The 18235-nt window shown below is 25.9% G+C and overlaps 1 protein-coding gene across 4 annotated transcripts in view; it reads right to left on the bottom strand.

Annotated features, from left to right (window-relative positions):
• Nucleotides 1-18235, bottom strand: part of LOC100209114 (erbin) — a 66570-nt gene that overhangs the window by 6777 nt on the left and 41558 nt on the right. For all 4 annotated transcript variants that reach the window (XM_065817619.1, XM_065817617.1, XM_065817618.1 and 1 more), the window contains 6 exons: nucleotides 14899-15043; nucleotides 13341-13413; nucleotides 9690-9735; nucleotides 8950-9033; nucleotides 7528-7643; nucleotides 541-610 (listed from right to left, as the gene is read on the bottom strand). In XM_065817619.1, coding sequence (XP_065673691.1) covers nucleotides 541-610; nucleotides 7528-7643; nucleotides 8950-9033; nucleotides 9690-9735; nucleotides 13341-13413; nucleotides 14899-15043 — 534 coding nt within the window. The remainder of the gene's footprint in view (nucleotides 1-540; nucleotides 611-7527; nucleotides 7644-8949; nucleotides 9034-9689; nucleotides 9736-13340; nucleotides 13414-14898; nucleotides 15044-18235) is intronic.

Below are 18235 nucleotides of genomic sequence, written 5' to 3'. Positions count from 1 at the left end.
ACTAATTTTTTTTTAATTGTTTTTTTAATTTGTCACTGTTGCCTTTTTCGACACTTCAACTCCAAAACAAGAACATTGACAAACAAGTTTGTTGCTCAGAGAAACAAATTGACAAACAAGGTTGTTGCTTGAGTGTTGCATGTTATGGCTTTTATTTTAAAGGTAGCATCCTATTTAATGAACTTCTAAATTATACTGATTAAGATTCAGAACAAGATAATTTAAATACATTTTTAAATCAATGATCAACCATTTGTTCATATACTTCTATCATTTTTTATTTTTATTCTTCTACCATTTTCTGTTTTTATATATACTTTTTTTATTAAACACATTTTTAACAGGGCATTTATGGAAGCAGTGTCACAAACTGATAAATAGATCCTGTATAAATATTCATAAGTATATATACAAATTTAATTATATTATTTATATATTATACATTGATCTACTTTTTTATTTATTATTTATAAAAAATTTATCTTTTATATGTAAATTATAAAACATCATAGAAAGTATTTTTATATTATTATCAAATACCTGGTTTTCTGAGAGCCAAAGCGCTTGCAGCTTCTTTAATTTCATCATGGAGTAGGGCAGATACTCTATCCTGTAAATAATTAAAATTTTAAGAGAATCAAACTTATGCTCAGTTACCTGAACAAATTTTAATCATTTTTGCAAGCACAAACGTCATGAGAATCAAACTTACCCTCAGTATCACCTGAACAAATGTTAATCATTATACAGGGTGAGGCAAAATTAACTCCCCTATTTGAAAGAGCTGTTATTTTTTATTTTGATATTAACTGTCATTATTTTTTTTTTACAGCTGTAAAGTAGAATAGCAAAAAATTAATTATGAATCGATTCATTCCACAACAACGTGCAGAAATCGTGACTATTTTTATTCAAAAAAATAAGTCAGTTGTGTTAACTCAACGAGAATATCGAAAAAGACATTGCAATCAATCAGCACCTGATAAGAAAACAATTCATGCTTTATCAAATCGATTTGAACAGTATGGAACAACTTTAGACTCTCACTATTCAGGAAGACCAAGAACCGCCCGCTCTGAAGAAAATATCGCTTGTGTTCGTGAAAATGTTGCAGAGCTACCAAAAACATCAACAAGAAGACGTGCTTAACAATTAAACATTTCTCAGTGCTCTCTTCAACGAATTTCGAAAAGAGATTTACACCTTTTCCCTTATCATCAGACCATAATCAGCGTTTGAAGTACAGTAATGTCATTTTGAATCTTGCGAGAGAAATTGATAATTTTAGTGAAAAAATGATAATGAGTGACGAAGCACATTTTCATCTCAGTGGCCATGTCAATAAACAAAATTCTCGATTCTGGGGAAATGAAAGCCCACAAATCATTCATGAAACACCATTGCATCCACAAAAAATAACAGTTTGGTGTGATATTCATGCCAAAAATGTCATTGGACCTTATTTTTTTGAAGACGAAAATGGACAAACAACAACTGTTACTGGTCATAATTATTGACAAATGATCCAAGACTTTTTAATGTCACAAATGGAAGAACAAAATCTGGACAATATGTGGTTTTAACAGGATGGTGCCACACCACATACAGCCAATGAAACAACACAGATTTTGAAAGACCTTTTTCTAGGTCGATTAATTTCTTGTTTTGATGATTTGGATTAGCCTGCAAGATCACTTGATTTAACAGCTCCAGACTTCTTTTTATGGGGTTATTTAAAAGAAAAGGTGCACGTGAATAAACCACAAACTCTTGATCAACTAAAAAATAATATTTGACAAGAAATAGAAAACATACTGGTTGAAATACTTAAAAAAGTAATGAAAAATTCAATAAAAAGAGCTGATTTGTGTAGAACCACTAAAGGTGGACATTTAGTTGATATCATTTTTGAAAATTGACAAACAAAAAATTTAAATGCTAAATAAAAATATTATTTGAAAAAAAAAAAAAATCTTTCATTTATTTCAAAATTGTAAGCAAACCAAATGGGGGAGTTAATTTTGCCTCAACCTGTACAAGCAAAAATTTTATGAGAATCAAACTTATTTCTATCACCTGAACAAATCATTACGCACAAATTCACTATTAACAAGACTATGACAAAAGTTTAAATTATAAATAACTGGGAAAAAAAATAAAAGCAGTTGAACTGTTAAGTGGGTTGTTCCAGGTCAATTCAACATGCTTGAGACCATAGAGTCTCAGACTTTAATAATTTTTGGTATATAAACATTTGTGAAAAAAACAAAACAAAAACATTACAAATATTAGCGTTCACTACATATGGTTTCAGATATTGATACTTTTTTTTCAGCGCCAATTTATTTGTCGAGCACATTTTGTCACACAACTAGCTTTAATTTATGCAATATTTGTTCAACAGTATTAAATACTTGTACCTTACCATTTGTACCAAAATAATTTTTTAAAGTGAAGAACTCAGAACTTTTTCTACTAATAAACAAAAGCACCACAAAAATCTTCAAAATTTTATTTCAAAAAAATATTTTCTTAGGTTTTCTGATGCCCTATACAAAAAGAAGTAAATCTTGAGATGCCTAAAAAAAAAGGATTCCGAAATTTTTTTCTTATATACTTTCATATGTAACAAACTTTTAAAACTACAAAAATTTTCTTATTTTGATCTGATTAATTTTGATTGAAAGATATATAATAATAAATACAAAAAATAAACTACAAAAAATAATCAAGAAAGTAATTAAAAATTTTAAACAGTTTGATTAAAATTTAGTTCTCTGATTTAAAGTTCGCCCATCTGTCTTCAAAGCTTTGGTGCTCAATCTAATTTTATATCATTTTTCTGTAACAGTTATTGGAAAACAAATTGTTAACAATAAGTTTCTTGATTAAACCCAACACACATCAACTTTTAATCTCCTCAACTAGTACTTTCCATAGATAGTTATCATATATGAAACACCAAGACTTATATTCATAAAAAAGCATTCTCTAATAATCAGGAAATTAAACGCAAATAAACATAAAGCTAAATATGTCGATTTAGCAATTTCATCTGCAACAATAGTATTGAAAACAAAGTAAAGGAAGAATTCTTGGGATTAGTGGAAATTATTAGTAGAAAGAAGGCTGAAGTACTTTTTGTAAATGTAAAATTTTATAGTTTGAATGGCACCAATACAGTGGCAAGGACAAAGCTCCACATGTTTATTCTATTGGGTTTTGCCTTATTCTGAAGACTAAGATAAGCAAAGGTGGAGAGATTTGATAATAAGACATCAGATGCATATCATTTTTAGTAATTATTTACTAAGCAAAAAAAGCATTGCTCAGTACTTTTTTATCAGAAATAACTTGCTGCAGCATATTGCGTCCCATTTATTTATATCTATTTATATCAAATTTATATCAAATTCAATAAAAAACAGTACAATGATTAATGAAGAGAATTTTGTAGAGTGTGTTAATCATTTTAAGGAAATGATCAAGGAGCTGCTTCATTGATGATTTTCAGAAAGAAATCAATTTTGCTCTTAAATTGGATTATTTTATCATTTGATCTTTTTAATGTCCACATTAAGTTTAGCAAAGTTTTCTCTGCAGATTGCAATCATCTAGGTCTTGGAAGTGGAAAAAGATAATTAAAAATTATTTAGATCAGGGATGGCCAAATGGCTCTAAAGAACAAGCTTGTTAGTGTTGGTACAGATGGCACAACAGCAACGGTTGGAATACATGATGGGCTTATTAATTTACTAAATAGTGATCCTAAATATCCTTTATCCCAGGTTTATCCCAGTTTATTGTGTGATTCATTGAGAACATTTAGCAGAAAAACATTTTAATTTTCCAATTGTTTTTAAATTAGTGCTGGAGATTGTAAATTATATTCGATCTATTGCAAAAAATCACTGATAGTTTAAAAATTTCGTTAGTGAATCGGATCTTGCTGACTAAGTGACTTATTGTTTTACTGTACTGTAAGGTGGCTTTCAAGTAGTGACATTCTTTATAGGTTTGTAGAACTATTAGAACCAATTAAAAGTTTTTTGCTTGAAAAGCAAAATACATTTGAAATCTTTGACAATGTGAATTTCTTGCAAGATCTTTTATTTTTAACTGATGTAATGCAACATTTACAAAATCTGAATTTGTTGCTTCAGGGAAAAGAAAAAAATATATCTGATCTTGCTCAGACTATATTTAGCAAAAAAATTGCTCTATTTCAAAAAGATCTTACCTTAAAAACTTTTAATCATTTTCCTCAAATGAAAAAGATGATTCATAATCCTAATCCTATGATTCAGTATGATGATCACAAGATTGAATCATACCGGAAAGTAAATCCTTTTTTAATTGATATTATTAGTAATGGTTGTCCAATACCAGAAAATATACTTGACGAAACATCATAATTTGAAATGGAATTACTAGATCTCCAAGATGATCAAAATCTTCAATAAATAATTAAACACTATGTTATATAAAAAAAATATGCATAAAATACATAAAACAATATGCAATACATTGCATAAAACACTAACTTAATTGGATATTTGGAAAATAGTTCCTGAATTAAATCCTCAATTAAAAAGGATTAGTATAAAACTTATTTCAATTTTTGCTTCAACATACACATGTGAATCTTTATTTTTAACTATGAAATTTGTTAAATCAAAGTATCGTGCCAATCTAACTAGTGAACATTTGTTACAGTTGCTTAAAATATCAACTACAACTTGAAACCAGATTTTTAAAAACTTACCAGTAGTGTTCAAAATCTTAGTGCCTAATAAATATACAGTAAATTATGCAAGTTATTATACAAAAAGAATTTTCTAATGGTCTTTTACAAAAAATAATCGATGTTATAAAAACAATTCTTTCTGTTATGTCTAAGTTTTTGAATGATGAAAAGATATTTTCCAGTTGTAAAAATAAAAGTAATTTGAACTTAATTGAAGTTCATTGAAATTTTTTTATTGTGTAGTCATTTATTTATTTGATATTTTGCAGTGTTTAGTAACTTATGCTATTGAGTGGTTATAAGCAAGTTCAATTGGAATAAATTCAAATACATTAAAAAAATTTTTTTCTCAAAGAAACCTTTTTATCTTTAAATTTTTATATCTTGCTTACAATTATTTTTATAAAGAAATTTATGGTTGTTGTAATTGTGTTAATTTAAAAAAATTATGATTTTGAGACTTTCTCAATTTTGTCTGCAAATAGTTTTCTGGTGTGAATAGAAAGGAATCAGAATTTATGTAGCCAAGTTTACATTTAAAGAATAGCTTTTACTTTTTTTATTGTAAAAAAAACTAAATACTAAATATAAATTGTGCACATATTAAGTTTATTTATAAAAGTACAATTTCCATTTAAAAAATCAAAATATTGATGTACAAAAAATCTAAGTTTACATTCTCCAATTATTCTTTTTAAAGATGAAGTTGGCATAGCAAGATATTTATTGCAGCTCTTCGGCACACGCCAGTATTTATATGCGGCTCTCGCGTCTAAAATTCTGGCCAGCGCCAATTTAGATATCAACTTCCATTTTTTTTCAGAAAAAGATAAATACTATTTTTCTGTAGCAACTAGCATAATAACTGCACCTTTTACATAGTAAAATTAAACTATTTTATATATTTGTTATAATGGAACCAGTGTAACCATAATTTATAATGCAGCCAGTGGAATTAGAACTTTTTGTTTTACATTTGATTTTTTGATGAATTTTTTTTTTTGCTTTATATTCAACTTTTTTAAATAATCTATTGAAGGATTTTTCTTGGGTTAAACAGAATATAGATTTAAACTCCTTCAATTTCTATTCTTACTGTTTGATAAACTTTTCATAACTTCTTTTGAGTTGCTCTTAGTAAAAAAAAATTATGAAAAGTTTAACAGTTTAAAAACAAGAGCAACTCTTGAGTGACAAGTTACAGCATGCATTATAAAAGGACTTTTTAAATTTTAAATTTTCATGGAGGTCAAAAAAGAACAAAGATTTTATTTTAAAAATTTGTTTGGTAATAAGTTCATTATTTTTATCTTCATTGGCTGCAGACTTGTTTTCCTGGTCCATCATCTTTATATGAAGTCACTTTAATCTTACATGAAAGACACCTTTCTTCCAGGAATGACATCTATGCCAATATTTTTTAATTCACGAGCAAACTAAATATTAATTTTCTTACTTTCTCCAAGGAAAATAAGATTGTTAAAACTTAATATATCAAACATGCATGATATTTTAGCAACAAAAAAAAAATTCTCAGCATAAAATTATAAAATAGTTTTAATAAGTTCTTAAAAATAGTCTAAAAGGTCTTTAAAATTCTTCTCCTTTTTTTGTTGTGCGAATTAAATGGATCACAGTAAATTATGTGGATTATGTAGCAACACTTTTTCTAATATACTCGTGATCAAACAAATTAGTGTTGAACGTTTCAATGTTCAACATCATTCTTCATATTGCAGAAACATTCTTCATATCTCAATATCATTGCTTATAACAAATTTATTTATTTTTTTACTTAATTATTCAATTGTTTTATAATTTAATATAGCAATAAATAATCTATAGTATAGTTTGAATAATTTAGTTAAAAGAAGTTGAAATTATTTTTTTAATAGTTTTTTTTTGCGTATTTTGAGTAAAATTTAAATGCATTTTCTTAAAATGAAAACAACAATTTCTTAAAATGAAAACAACAATTTTTTATAAAATTTTTAAAACCAATTATACTAATAAGTTTGGAAAAAAATAATTTTACAGTAAAAAAAATGTTTAAAAAATAACTTTAAAATAACTATTATTTGAAAATTGATAAATATCAGCAACCAGATATTATAAACTTTGTATAAAAAATGTGTATATATTTTTTTGTTACTAAAAGGCAACTTTATTTTTAAGGGTTATTTTTATAAATTTTTAATGAAAATAAATCAGAATTAAAAAAAGTAAATCCTGCAGTTTTTTGAATTTATGAAATCATTTTGAAAGCTTTGACTTTAGATTTTGACTTTTGGTTTGTGTCAAATTTTTCAATTCCATGCACTAAAAAATAGCATGGTACAAATTAGAAAAACAGTTTTTAAAAAATATTTTATTGGTTCTATTGTTTAATAAAAAAAAATTGAGACAGTATTGATAACTCTAAAGCTGTAAAAGCTTAGATACTAAAAAAATGGAGTAAAATTTGAAGTGTCAACTTCAAATTTTACTCCATTGGCAATTCAGTTAAGGAATACAAAGAGATGAGATGACATGTAATTATATAATAACTGACAGTACTAAGTTAGAAATAGGTAATAATTATGTAATAATTGTCAGTACTAAGTTAGTATGAAGTACCAAATTATGCAATAACTGACAGTACTAAGTTAGCACTAAATACAAAGTTCCAGTGTGTATATAAAAATTTTCAATAAAAAGTAATATAATAAAATGTATTTGCTTTTGTAGCTCAATAATTGTAATATAGTAAATGTAAAAAAAATAAAGAAATAACAACTTACATATTAGAACTGATCATTAAAACAACCAAGTTGGCTAATCTGCCAAAGTCATCAGGTATATGAACTAGCCGGTTTTGTCTTAATGAAACAATTGTCAAACCAATACAGCTTCCTATCTAAATTTAAAATTTGAAAATGTGCTATCTACAAAATGATTGGTTTAAGTTCATAATGCCTTAAGTTACTTTTTAATATAGTAGTCATTGATATTTAGGATGCATAAAGAAAAAAAAGTACCTTAATAATAACAACTATAATAATTAAATAATTATAAATAACATTCATAATTGCAAACTTTCAGTATAAAAGTATTTAATTTAGCATATAAAGAGTCTATCATTAGTTTAGCATAAAAGAGTTATTAAAAGAATTTAAAATATTTGTAAATGTGAACCTGTCCACTCAAATAGATTATTCAATCTATTAGCATAAGTATGTATACTGAGAGTTTCGCAACACAACATAGTTTGTGTACTGAATTAACTTAAAAGCAAGTATTTTCATTTCCATCTCTTCTGATTTTTTGTCTTCATCATTTCTGATCTTTTATCTCAATCACCTCTAATTTTTTGTCTCCATCACCGCTGATCTTTTATCTCCATCTCCTCTGATTTTATATCTCCACCACCTCTGATCTTTTATCTCCATCTTATAAGTATAAACTGTACTCCTCATTTTTTTTAGTTTTTGCACTTATGATTTTTATTTAATAGAATAAGTCAAATAAAAAATTAAATAATTCATTCATTAAATGCAAATAAATATCCTTTTCACTATTATTGCAACTAATTTTTTTTTTTTTTTTGATTTAGCAAAATAAATTAGAATGCAATAGAATAAACAAAATTAGAATAAAATATACTCCACCCAACCAGGAGCATTTTAACTTTATTTTAAACCAGCAAGAATACACACTAACAAAAAAATCAATAATCAAAAATAAATTTTAAAGATTATTTTTTGTAAGAAAATGAAAAGGAATCCACAAATCAACAGATCAATTGGTGAGCAATCTGGAGAAGCAAGACTATTTTTAGGTATATTATATTTTAAACACTCCAGTTCATATTGTTGTTACAATTCTGGAAGCTTAATCAATAGAAAGATAGATGCTAACTGTGGCAATAAAGTCTAATTCAAACAACAATCTTTTAAAAAATTGCACACTACTGTACAAACCAATAACCCATTTTTAAAACAACATTGTACAGTACAATAAAAATAATAAAAATGGTCACCTTTGTCGTAAAGTTTTAGGAAATTTAAATAGTAATAACTTAAGTAATAATAACTTAAGTAATAACTTAAGTAATAACTTAAATAATAACTTAAGTAGTCAACATCCTTAGATAAAGAAATTACTAAAACTATTTATAGATCTATTAACTAGGTAACTACATATAAGTAGGTATACAAACTAACCTCATCAGGTAAGTATTCTATAAAGTTGTCGTCAACATTAAGGGTATGGAGCTTTCGTAACAACCCAATACCTGGAGGCATTGTCTAAATAAAAAAAAATGTTGTAATTAAAAACATTGAGAACTCTTCATATAAGAATTAAAAACATTTAATACATAATCTTTTGAATGAACAAATTGCTATGGTAACACGATACATCATTTAACTAGCTGTTAAATAAGTTTTTACTTTTTTTATACTGACTTGTTTTTTTTTAAGGATTGTTGTAGTGTATATGATATAATACATAAAAACACATGCTTAAAATTCCATAATGAATTTGAACCAAATGAACATGTATGTAATTTCAAATAAATATACATCACTTTGACAAAACACAGAAGAATTTTTAAATATTATTGATTGTTCTATCCCTACAATATCACTTATCTTACCTACTAACTTGGAGCTAGAACTGTAAGAATATTAAAATAAATAAAAAATACAATAACAAAAAAAATAAACAAGTAGCCTTCTACACTTCTGTAGTGGTCCCCTAATTCTTGGGTAGGTGAATACATAACATAAAAAAAATCTCAATTACTTAAAAGCACAATTTGTAAAACAACAAAAAGCAAAAAATATATAGCAAAAATAGGTGTATATAGTATATAGGTGAAAATATAACAAAAAAAAGTCTTAATTACTCAAAAGTATGATTTGTAAAACAGCACAAAGCCAAAAATATATAGCAAAAATACCTCAAGTTGATTTCTATTGCATATAAGCTCTCTTAAACTTGACAGACTAAAATAAAAAATTATCATCTCTATAATAAAATATTTATTTATAAAAATTATTTATAAATTACTTTTCTCTGATGATTCCAAAAATGTAAAAATTTTTTTTGTATAATCAACCTTTTAAAAAGTATTGTTTTTAGCACCAAAGAGGCAACTGAGCAATGTATGGGCATACATTGTCAATGAATCACCTTAAGTTAAAAATATGAAGTAACCTTATCTTGATTTAAAATATTCTCAATTAAATGATTTTAAATAAATGATTGTAAAAGTTTTTATAGGGCCATTAAAGAAACCATTTGTGAAAAATAAAACTTTATTCACGCTTTGCTTTATACTCAATACTTCACAAATATTTTTTTAAGAAATAATCTGCAAGATCTTCTTGAGCCAAACAACTCATGCATTAAATATTTTATTTCCTAAAAAAGAGTCTTTTCAATCAACCCTAAACAGAGAACAGACCAAAATACCTAAATTAGGTTTTTTTTAAAATCTAAAAACCATTTTAAATGTGCAACAAAGCCATCAGATCTGTATGTGAGCAAAAAATATAATAATATAAAAATAATATAAAGATAAAACAAATAATTAGAGATTTGGTTTGCCTATCATTTTTGATGCTGATTCCAAAACTCCAATTTTTTCTAACACATAGTTTTTATGATAAAAGCATATATGCAAATACAGATTTAACATTTTTGTAAACAAAGTATTGTTTATTGCAGACACCTTATTGTATGTATGGCAACATGCTCAATTGGTACCTCTTATCTCAGAGAACATCATGCTACATTCTGCCAGTGGCTACTGGCGTGCGAAGTTTGGTGCTGGTAATAATTAGTTTCAAATTCATATGCTTATATCAATCAGCATATCTCGAGAATGTAAGAATAATTACCCAGACAAGTTTTGTTATGTACACATGTATGCATACATAATAAAATGTAAGCATGTATGTATGAAATTAAATGTTATGTAATTTCACAACTAAACTACAACAACAGACTATTACAACCAACCTTAAGAGAATATACAACTTTATTTTGGTTGCCACCTAAGTGGACAAGACAAACCATTGGCACCAAGGGATGAAAATTTCCTAGAAATTTTCAATTCTGGAAATTTTCCGGAAAATTTCAAGAAAAGATAAGTTTTTTTATAATTATTGGGTAAAATTTTATGTCTTATTTAGGCTATTGTTATGGACAATTTGATGAGAAATATTGTGAAACAGATTAAAAATTTTCTAGAATCTTTTTTGATATTTTGTTGAGATTTTTATTGTAACAATAAATAGCAATTATGACAATTTGTTTAAAAATTTTCTAAAATTGTTGTATCCTGTTATTTAGCATATTGAGGTTCATTGCCCTAGGAAGCTGTTTGAGGCTAATCATAATTTGCACCCTCATCCCTAAAGAGAAGGGGCATTTTCCAATGTCTTTTAAATTGGCCCACTGAAAAATGTAAAATTGTATATAAAAAGTGAGTGAATATTTACAGTATTTTACAATTTTCCTCGATTTAACGATGTTATTGATTAATGGAAGACAAAAAGAAAAGAAACATTTTTACTAAATTTAAACCATTTAAAAATATTATTAGCAGAATAAAAAAAGAACTATTTCGAGGTCATAAATTCTGCTGCTATCAGTATATAAACGCCTCTCTGAGATTTGCTTTTAAGACTTGAGTATCACTTGCCACAACCTTGCTAGGGCACTTTTGACGTTATTAATAGACAAATTAAAAAATAATGCTACACTTTAAAATGGTTTACAGGTATACTGTATTTTTTAATCAATACTGCCAATTTTATAAGTATCATACCAAGCAAATTACTATACTGAATATTTTATCAAATGTTTTCTGATGTCATTTTTTAGATAAATTATTATTATCTAACAAAGCTAGTGCATTTATACCATGTGCCTTTTATAAAAAAATTTGAAATGGAATCATAAAAGATAAAAATATAACAACATAAAACTTATAACAACGTAAAACAACTTAAGCATTTTATTGCTTTTTTAACAAATGCATGATTCTTAAATTGATAAACATGTTTAAAAAAATTTGACTAAAAAATGTTTTGAATTTGTGGGCCATTATTATTTTATACTTTTGGTTGAAATATTTAATACCTAAATTGATAATATTGAAATATTAATACCCAAATACTATGATGATAAAATGCTCATTTTTGAAACAAAGAAATTAATTTTATAAAAGTATATAAGTTTATTGCAATAAAATTTTTTTGAAAATTTCCAGGAATTTTGATCAAATTTTCCCTGAAAATTTCAGGAAATTTTCAACACTAATCCAAGTGCAGTTGAATGATTTTATAGAGACCTATCTGGATAAAAAATCAATAAAAAGCTTCTCACCTCAAGATTAAAGTAGAACACAACAAAACACTCATAGATCATCTAGACCATATTTTAAAAATGCGGAAAATTGTTTAGATAAAATATCCGGAAAAAATCTGGAATATATTTTTCTTTATTTTCCTCTTAATTGCTTTTAGTTGAGTTGTTTTTAACTTTTTTTTCAAACTTTTCTTTATTTATTATGAGTGCTGAGCGTAAAAGCTTAAAAAATAAATACATTACAAAAATGTACACCTAAACTTGTATGTATGAAAAATGCTTTGAAATCCGGAAAAACTAAAAACTGAGAAAATTATCTGGAATTCCGGAAATATCCAGAAAAAAATAATCCCTGAACACTATAGCAAATTTGACTAGACACTTAAGTCTACATAGTTCCCAGGAACAAGAAGTGTCCAGTCTGTTCCTTCAGTTGATCCCCAAAGATCTTTCTACCACCTTTTTACATTAAACTTAGTTTAAAGAAGAATTTTGTTAAAGCAATGGGTTAAAGTCAATTCACAAGGGTTCGAATATTTTCTGAGAAATTTCAAAAAATGTAGCAAAGTGAAGGCGAGAATATTTTTTGACCCACAAATTAGGAAGGTTTTATTGAATATAAAATTTGAAAGAACCCTAATTTTACTGGAATTGAAAGCTTGGCTGGCTTTCAAATGGATATAATCAAACTTTCAGGGAAGAACAAACAATATGCAAATAAGGATGGGATTAAGAAATTTATTGATGCTTATAAAGAAATAATTGTCAAATTTTTAAAAAATTCAAAAGCATGATGGTTGACCATTGTTGGATGTTATATTGTGAAATTCCAAAACAAATGTTTAGATAAAAGCTTTTAAAATCTTGTAATGTGTATATAATTTGTTTACAAATATGTTCATAACTATGTTTAATGTAAATTTGTTGCACGCAACATTGCGTGTTAATTTAGTGTAAAATATATAACTTATTTCTTAAAAATAAATGATTTGCTTAAATTGTAATTTATTACACCCTAAATTTTCATAAAATTACTTATACTTTCATAGAATACAGGGGGAAAAAAAAAATTATACACGCTAGAACAAAACTGTAACCAGATTTGAATAAAGCATCGAAAATACTTATTTTTGTCTGTTATGAAAAAAAAGTTTCGTTGACCAGTCTAATATTAAAAACAAAAATAAATTTTATTTTTATTATAATAGTAACAATTAAATAAGAATATTTTTACCCTCCAATAGAAGTTGGAAGATGAGTCAGCTGATTCTCATCAACTTTTAAAATCTCCAACATTTTCAATTTACCTTTAAAAATTAAAACCCTTTAAAAATACATTAGATATCATATTACTTATATAAATCATTTATATATTTCGTTTACTTTTACTTTACATTACTATACTTGTATAGAAATGTAAAACTAAATGATAATAAGCAGTACATAATAAAACCTTTTTTATTAACTTTTTTTATTTTTTATTATTTTTTATTACTTTTTTTATTTTTTATTAATTATTTATTAACATACTTTTTCAAAGAAGCGTATTTAAACAATGGTTTAAACACACTACTTTGAATGGTCATAATCAAGTTTTTTTTTCAGTATTTTAAATATTTGTATTTTTATTCTTGTTTTTTTGCATGTATTTTTTTTTTTAATTCTTATATTTATACTGAACATACTTTTATTATTTTTTTCTTTGATTATGAAATAAAAAAATTAAAATATTTAAAATAAATTCTTTATAAATACAATATTTTATAGTCTACAACTTATTTATCTTGTATGTATGTATGTATGTATGTATGTATGTATGTATGTATGTATGTATGTATGTATGTATGTATGTATGTATGTATTTATGTATGTATGTATGTATGTATGTATGTATGTATGTATGTATGTATGTATGTATGTAATAAATTAACTTTTAGCTAATTTTATTTTATAATAAATACTAGTATTGACTGAAATGTTATTTTCAAATTTATCCTCCATTAACACAATATTATTGTCTGTCTTAAAGTCTGTTTACTTAAATTAATGTATTCTTTTGTATATGTATTCTTATGTAATGTATACTTAAAATAAATCTACTGTAGCAAGCTAAGAAACTTTAATGAGAAAAATTAATGCTTCTAATTATTTAAATATGGACTATTTGGGTACCACAAATAGTCTAAAATATAACCTAAGATTAACACAATATATTATTGGATTAATCTTAACGCAAAAACTTTTTGTGTAAATACAATAATGCAGTTGTGGTAGAGTGCTGGCTTTGTCAGTGAGAAGTTCAGAGTTAGATCCACACCATGACCTGAAAGTAGTTGTTTCTCTGTGCAGTAGTCTAGTTTGACAAGGTTCATGTTTCGGAGTTAAAGAGCCAAGAGTGAAAAGAAGAAAAAAAACAGCCTTCTCGACTGTAGCGGTTATCTCAGCCTTTGGGAGGTGAATAATATAAAAATGGAATATATATATATATATATATATATATATACATTTATTTTTTTATTATATAGGTTTTAGTATAAATTGAGTAACAACTTTTACACTACAAGAGCTGAGAGTGTTTTTAGAACCCAAGAACAAATATAAATTTAAAAACATGCCTTTTAAGCTAAAGATTTCAAGTAAAACCTTTACCACTCAAGTTAAGCTAAAGCACAATAACTTAACTGAAGTCATAAATAATTGCACAACATAACTCTACTACATATTATGACAAAAAAAATCTATAAAAAAACTAAAAATATTGCAAGTAAAAAAGCCCCAAAAAATCTAGTTACATAAACTTTCTGGCAACTGAACAAGATTATTAGCAGTCAAATACAAATCTGTTAGCATTTCGCAGCCTTCAATTTCATTGCAAATCCACTCTAATTTATTTTCACTTGCATCAAGATATTCAAGGTTAATCAAGTTGCCGATTTCCTAAGAAAAGAAAAATTGTTTTTAGATATACTTGAAAATAAGGAAAGATAAAAGAAAAAATTAAAGTTTAACCCTACTCAATTGAAAACATGTTTTTTAATTAGATAGTCTTTGGTAGTTTAATGTCAAAGATTTCTTTTGAATTCTATATAAACAGATTTGACTAGTTCAATAATAGTAATCTTTGTTATTTTATGTTATGAGATTCGTGTATTTGGTTTATACTGATTAGAGTTTCATCGGACAATTTATTGGAACTTGTATGTTATCTTTTTAAAATTTCTTTTTCTTTATAAATTTTGCCACTCCATCAGAAACATTTCCTTATGTTTTTGCTTTAAAAAATTTAGACCTCTATACAAGTTACTATTTCCTACAAACTCACATTTTATACTGTATAGTATATTATACAACTATAATATTATACTGTATATAATTATAATATTAATATTATACTATATAATATATAATTAATTATTAATATTATACTATATAATATTATACACTTTTTTTATGGCTGTTAAATATAATCTAACAGGAATCTCTTAAATCTAATTGAACAGGAGCCATGAATCTTGAAATAAAATCTAAATAAAATAAACTAAAAAAAAATTGAAAATTAAAAAAAGAAAAAATTTGTCAAAAAAATAATATACCTAAATGTTTGATGATTTTTGTTTTCTTTTTTTTAGGGGTTATTTTTCACTACCAAAAGGTAAAAAGAGGAAAAAAGCAGAAACAAAGAAAAATACTAAGATAAGAATATAACAAAAATAAAAACATTTTTTGATATACAACTTATACACAACTTTAGTCAGTTATATTACGGAAATACTTTATTATTTGGGGTAGAAATACGGAGAATTTTTAAATTTGTTTTTTAATCATTTTTGCTAAATTTTACTGTTTTAAATAATTAGAAAATAAAAAGTCATTAATATTAATAATCCAACATAAAATATTTGGTTGTTTTCATTACCCCCATTGAAATATCGTGCACTTTTGTTGTGCATTTAAACCCAATAGTTTATTCCCTGATGAACTTTTGTTATTGAAGAAGCTCCAAAAGCTTGTGGGCTAGTAAATTGTTAATTTACTGAACTTTTAAAACAAAAGTTTTTAAACATACTTTTTCAAAAAGAGCAATCATTATGTTCATTATCTCTAGTAATTTGTACTAACGCTGGAAATTGGGCAATATAAAGGAAACAATTTCAGACAGACAATAAGTGTGGTAAATACATTTATAAAGAAAACCATGCTATTCTTTTATTTAATTTCTTTCGCTATTGCAAAATTTATTAATAAAATAATATATTTTACAAATAAATAGCAATTTATTTTTTTTATTTTACTATTATATAAGTATTGAGAAAAATTGGCAAATGTAGCAAAAACATTTTTGAAAGCGCAAAGCCATGAAAACGAATAAACATAAAAAAAAAAATAACAAAATTTATCATAGTTCTAGCATACATAGAAAATTAATTTCTTACTCAGCATACATATCAAATTAGTTTCATACGGACTGATAAAAATCATGAATGTCTTAAAGTTAAATTAAAATAGAATAGAATAGAAAAGATGCTGTACATACTTAAGGTGTGTTGAGTCTTACTTAAGTAGAATTAAGACTATGACAGCTGATTACAAAAAATAGTTTTCAGAAACCAAAATATTTATCGATGCTGTTTTTAAAAAGGCATTAGTTATCTTTATCTATTATATATTGTGGAAGAATTCGAATCGTTTGTAACTCTCTTTGTGAAGAAATGGTGACGAATTCTCGAATTGGTAAATTGTCTGCCTATTCTACAATTGTTACTTCTACCTGATCGTTCCAGCTGAAAATTTAAGGGAGGGTGGTGAAAATTAACAATATCTTACCCTTTTGAGATCTTATACATTTGAATCAGAAAACCTCTTCTTCTTCTATCATGCAAAGTCGAAAATTCAAGTATCTTTCTTCATACAATTTCCCCCTTAAAGATTTGATTCTAGTAGCCCTGTGTTGCACAAGTTCAAGATTGTCTATGTCCTTCTTCCAAAATGGACTACAAACTGTTGCTCCATATTCCAAATGAGGACGTTGGAAGTATTTTAGATTTAACATTCATCTAAATACTCAAAAGAGTTTTCAATCATGCCTAATTTTCTGTTTGCTTTGCCTATAGCTGAATTAATATGATACTTCCACTCTACATTATTTAAAATGAAAACCCCACGATCTTTTTCTATTGTTGTTTCTGTTAAAACATTGTTGTTTAACTTAATTCATATCTAGGATTCTTTTTACCAATATACACAATTTTACATTTTGATTCATTAAATTTAACTAAGAAATCTTAAAGACCATTTTACTAACATGTTAATGCCCTCTTGTGATGATTTATTATCATTATAACAATGATTGATTAAAGTAACTTTGGTATCGTCTGCATATAATTTATTGACTTTAGTATTCCCCTCTACATAGGTCGTTAATAAAACTAACAAATAAAAGAGGTCTGAGTACTGAACCTTGCGGTACTCCACTAGTAACCATCTTCCAACTTGAAATATATTCTCCTATCACCACCCTCTGAGTTCGATCTGACAAAAATGATTTACACCAATTTAACAAAGATGACCCAAATCCCAGTTTAAATAATTTTTCCAGTAATTTCCTGTTAGAGACTAAATCAAATGCTTTTTTGAAATCTAAAAACAAGCATCAACTGAAATGTCCTCTTCATACGCTTGCATGATTAAATCTAATGTTTCCAACAGGTTTGTTATACAACTTTTATTATTAACAAAACCATGTTGCTCTTTAGAAATTAAATTGTTTTTAATAAGAAACACCACCATACAATCTCTAATAATTCGCTCCATAATTTTACTGATGATTAATATTAATGAAACAGGTCTATAATTTGTTGGATCTAATTTATTGCTCTTTTTGAATGGAACAACGCTTGCACATGACTTTAACTTTGGAATAGTTCCTCTACTAAAGGATTTATGAAATAATAAATAATAATAATAATGCTAAACAACTCGACAAAGATTCTGAACATTGCCTTAAAACTTTTGGGTGAACATTATCTGGACCTACTGATTTGTACCTTTTAAAATACTCAAATATTTCTGAATAATAGAAATACTAAAATATGTATCAGGACATTTTTTTAAAAGATTGTTGCCTAAACC

This window comes from Hydra vulgaris, chromosome 14 (assembly GCF_038396675.1).
Source record: "Hydra vulgaris chromosome 14, alternate assembly HydraT2T_AEP".
In the NCBI taxonomy this organism is placed as follows: Eukaryota; Metazoa; Cnidaria; class Hydrozoa; order Anthoathecata; family Hydridae; genus Hydra; species Hydra vulgaris.
This window is presented reverse-complemented; position numbering and strand designations above follow the sequence as displayed.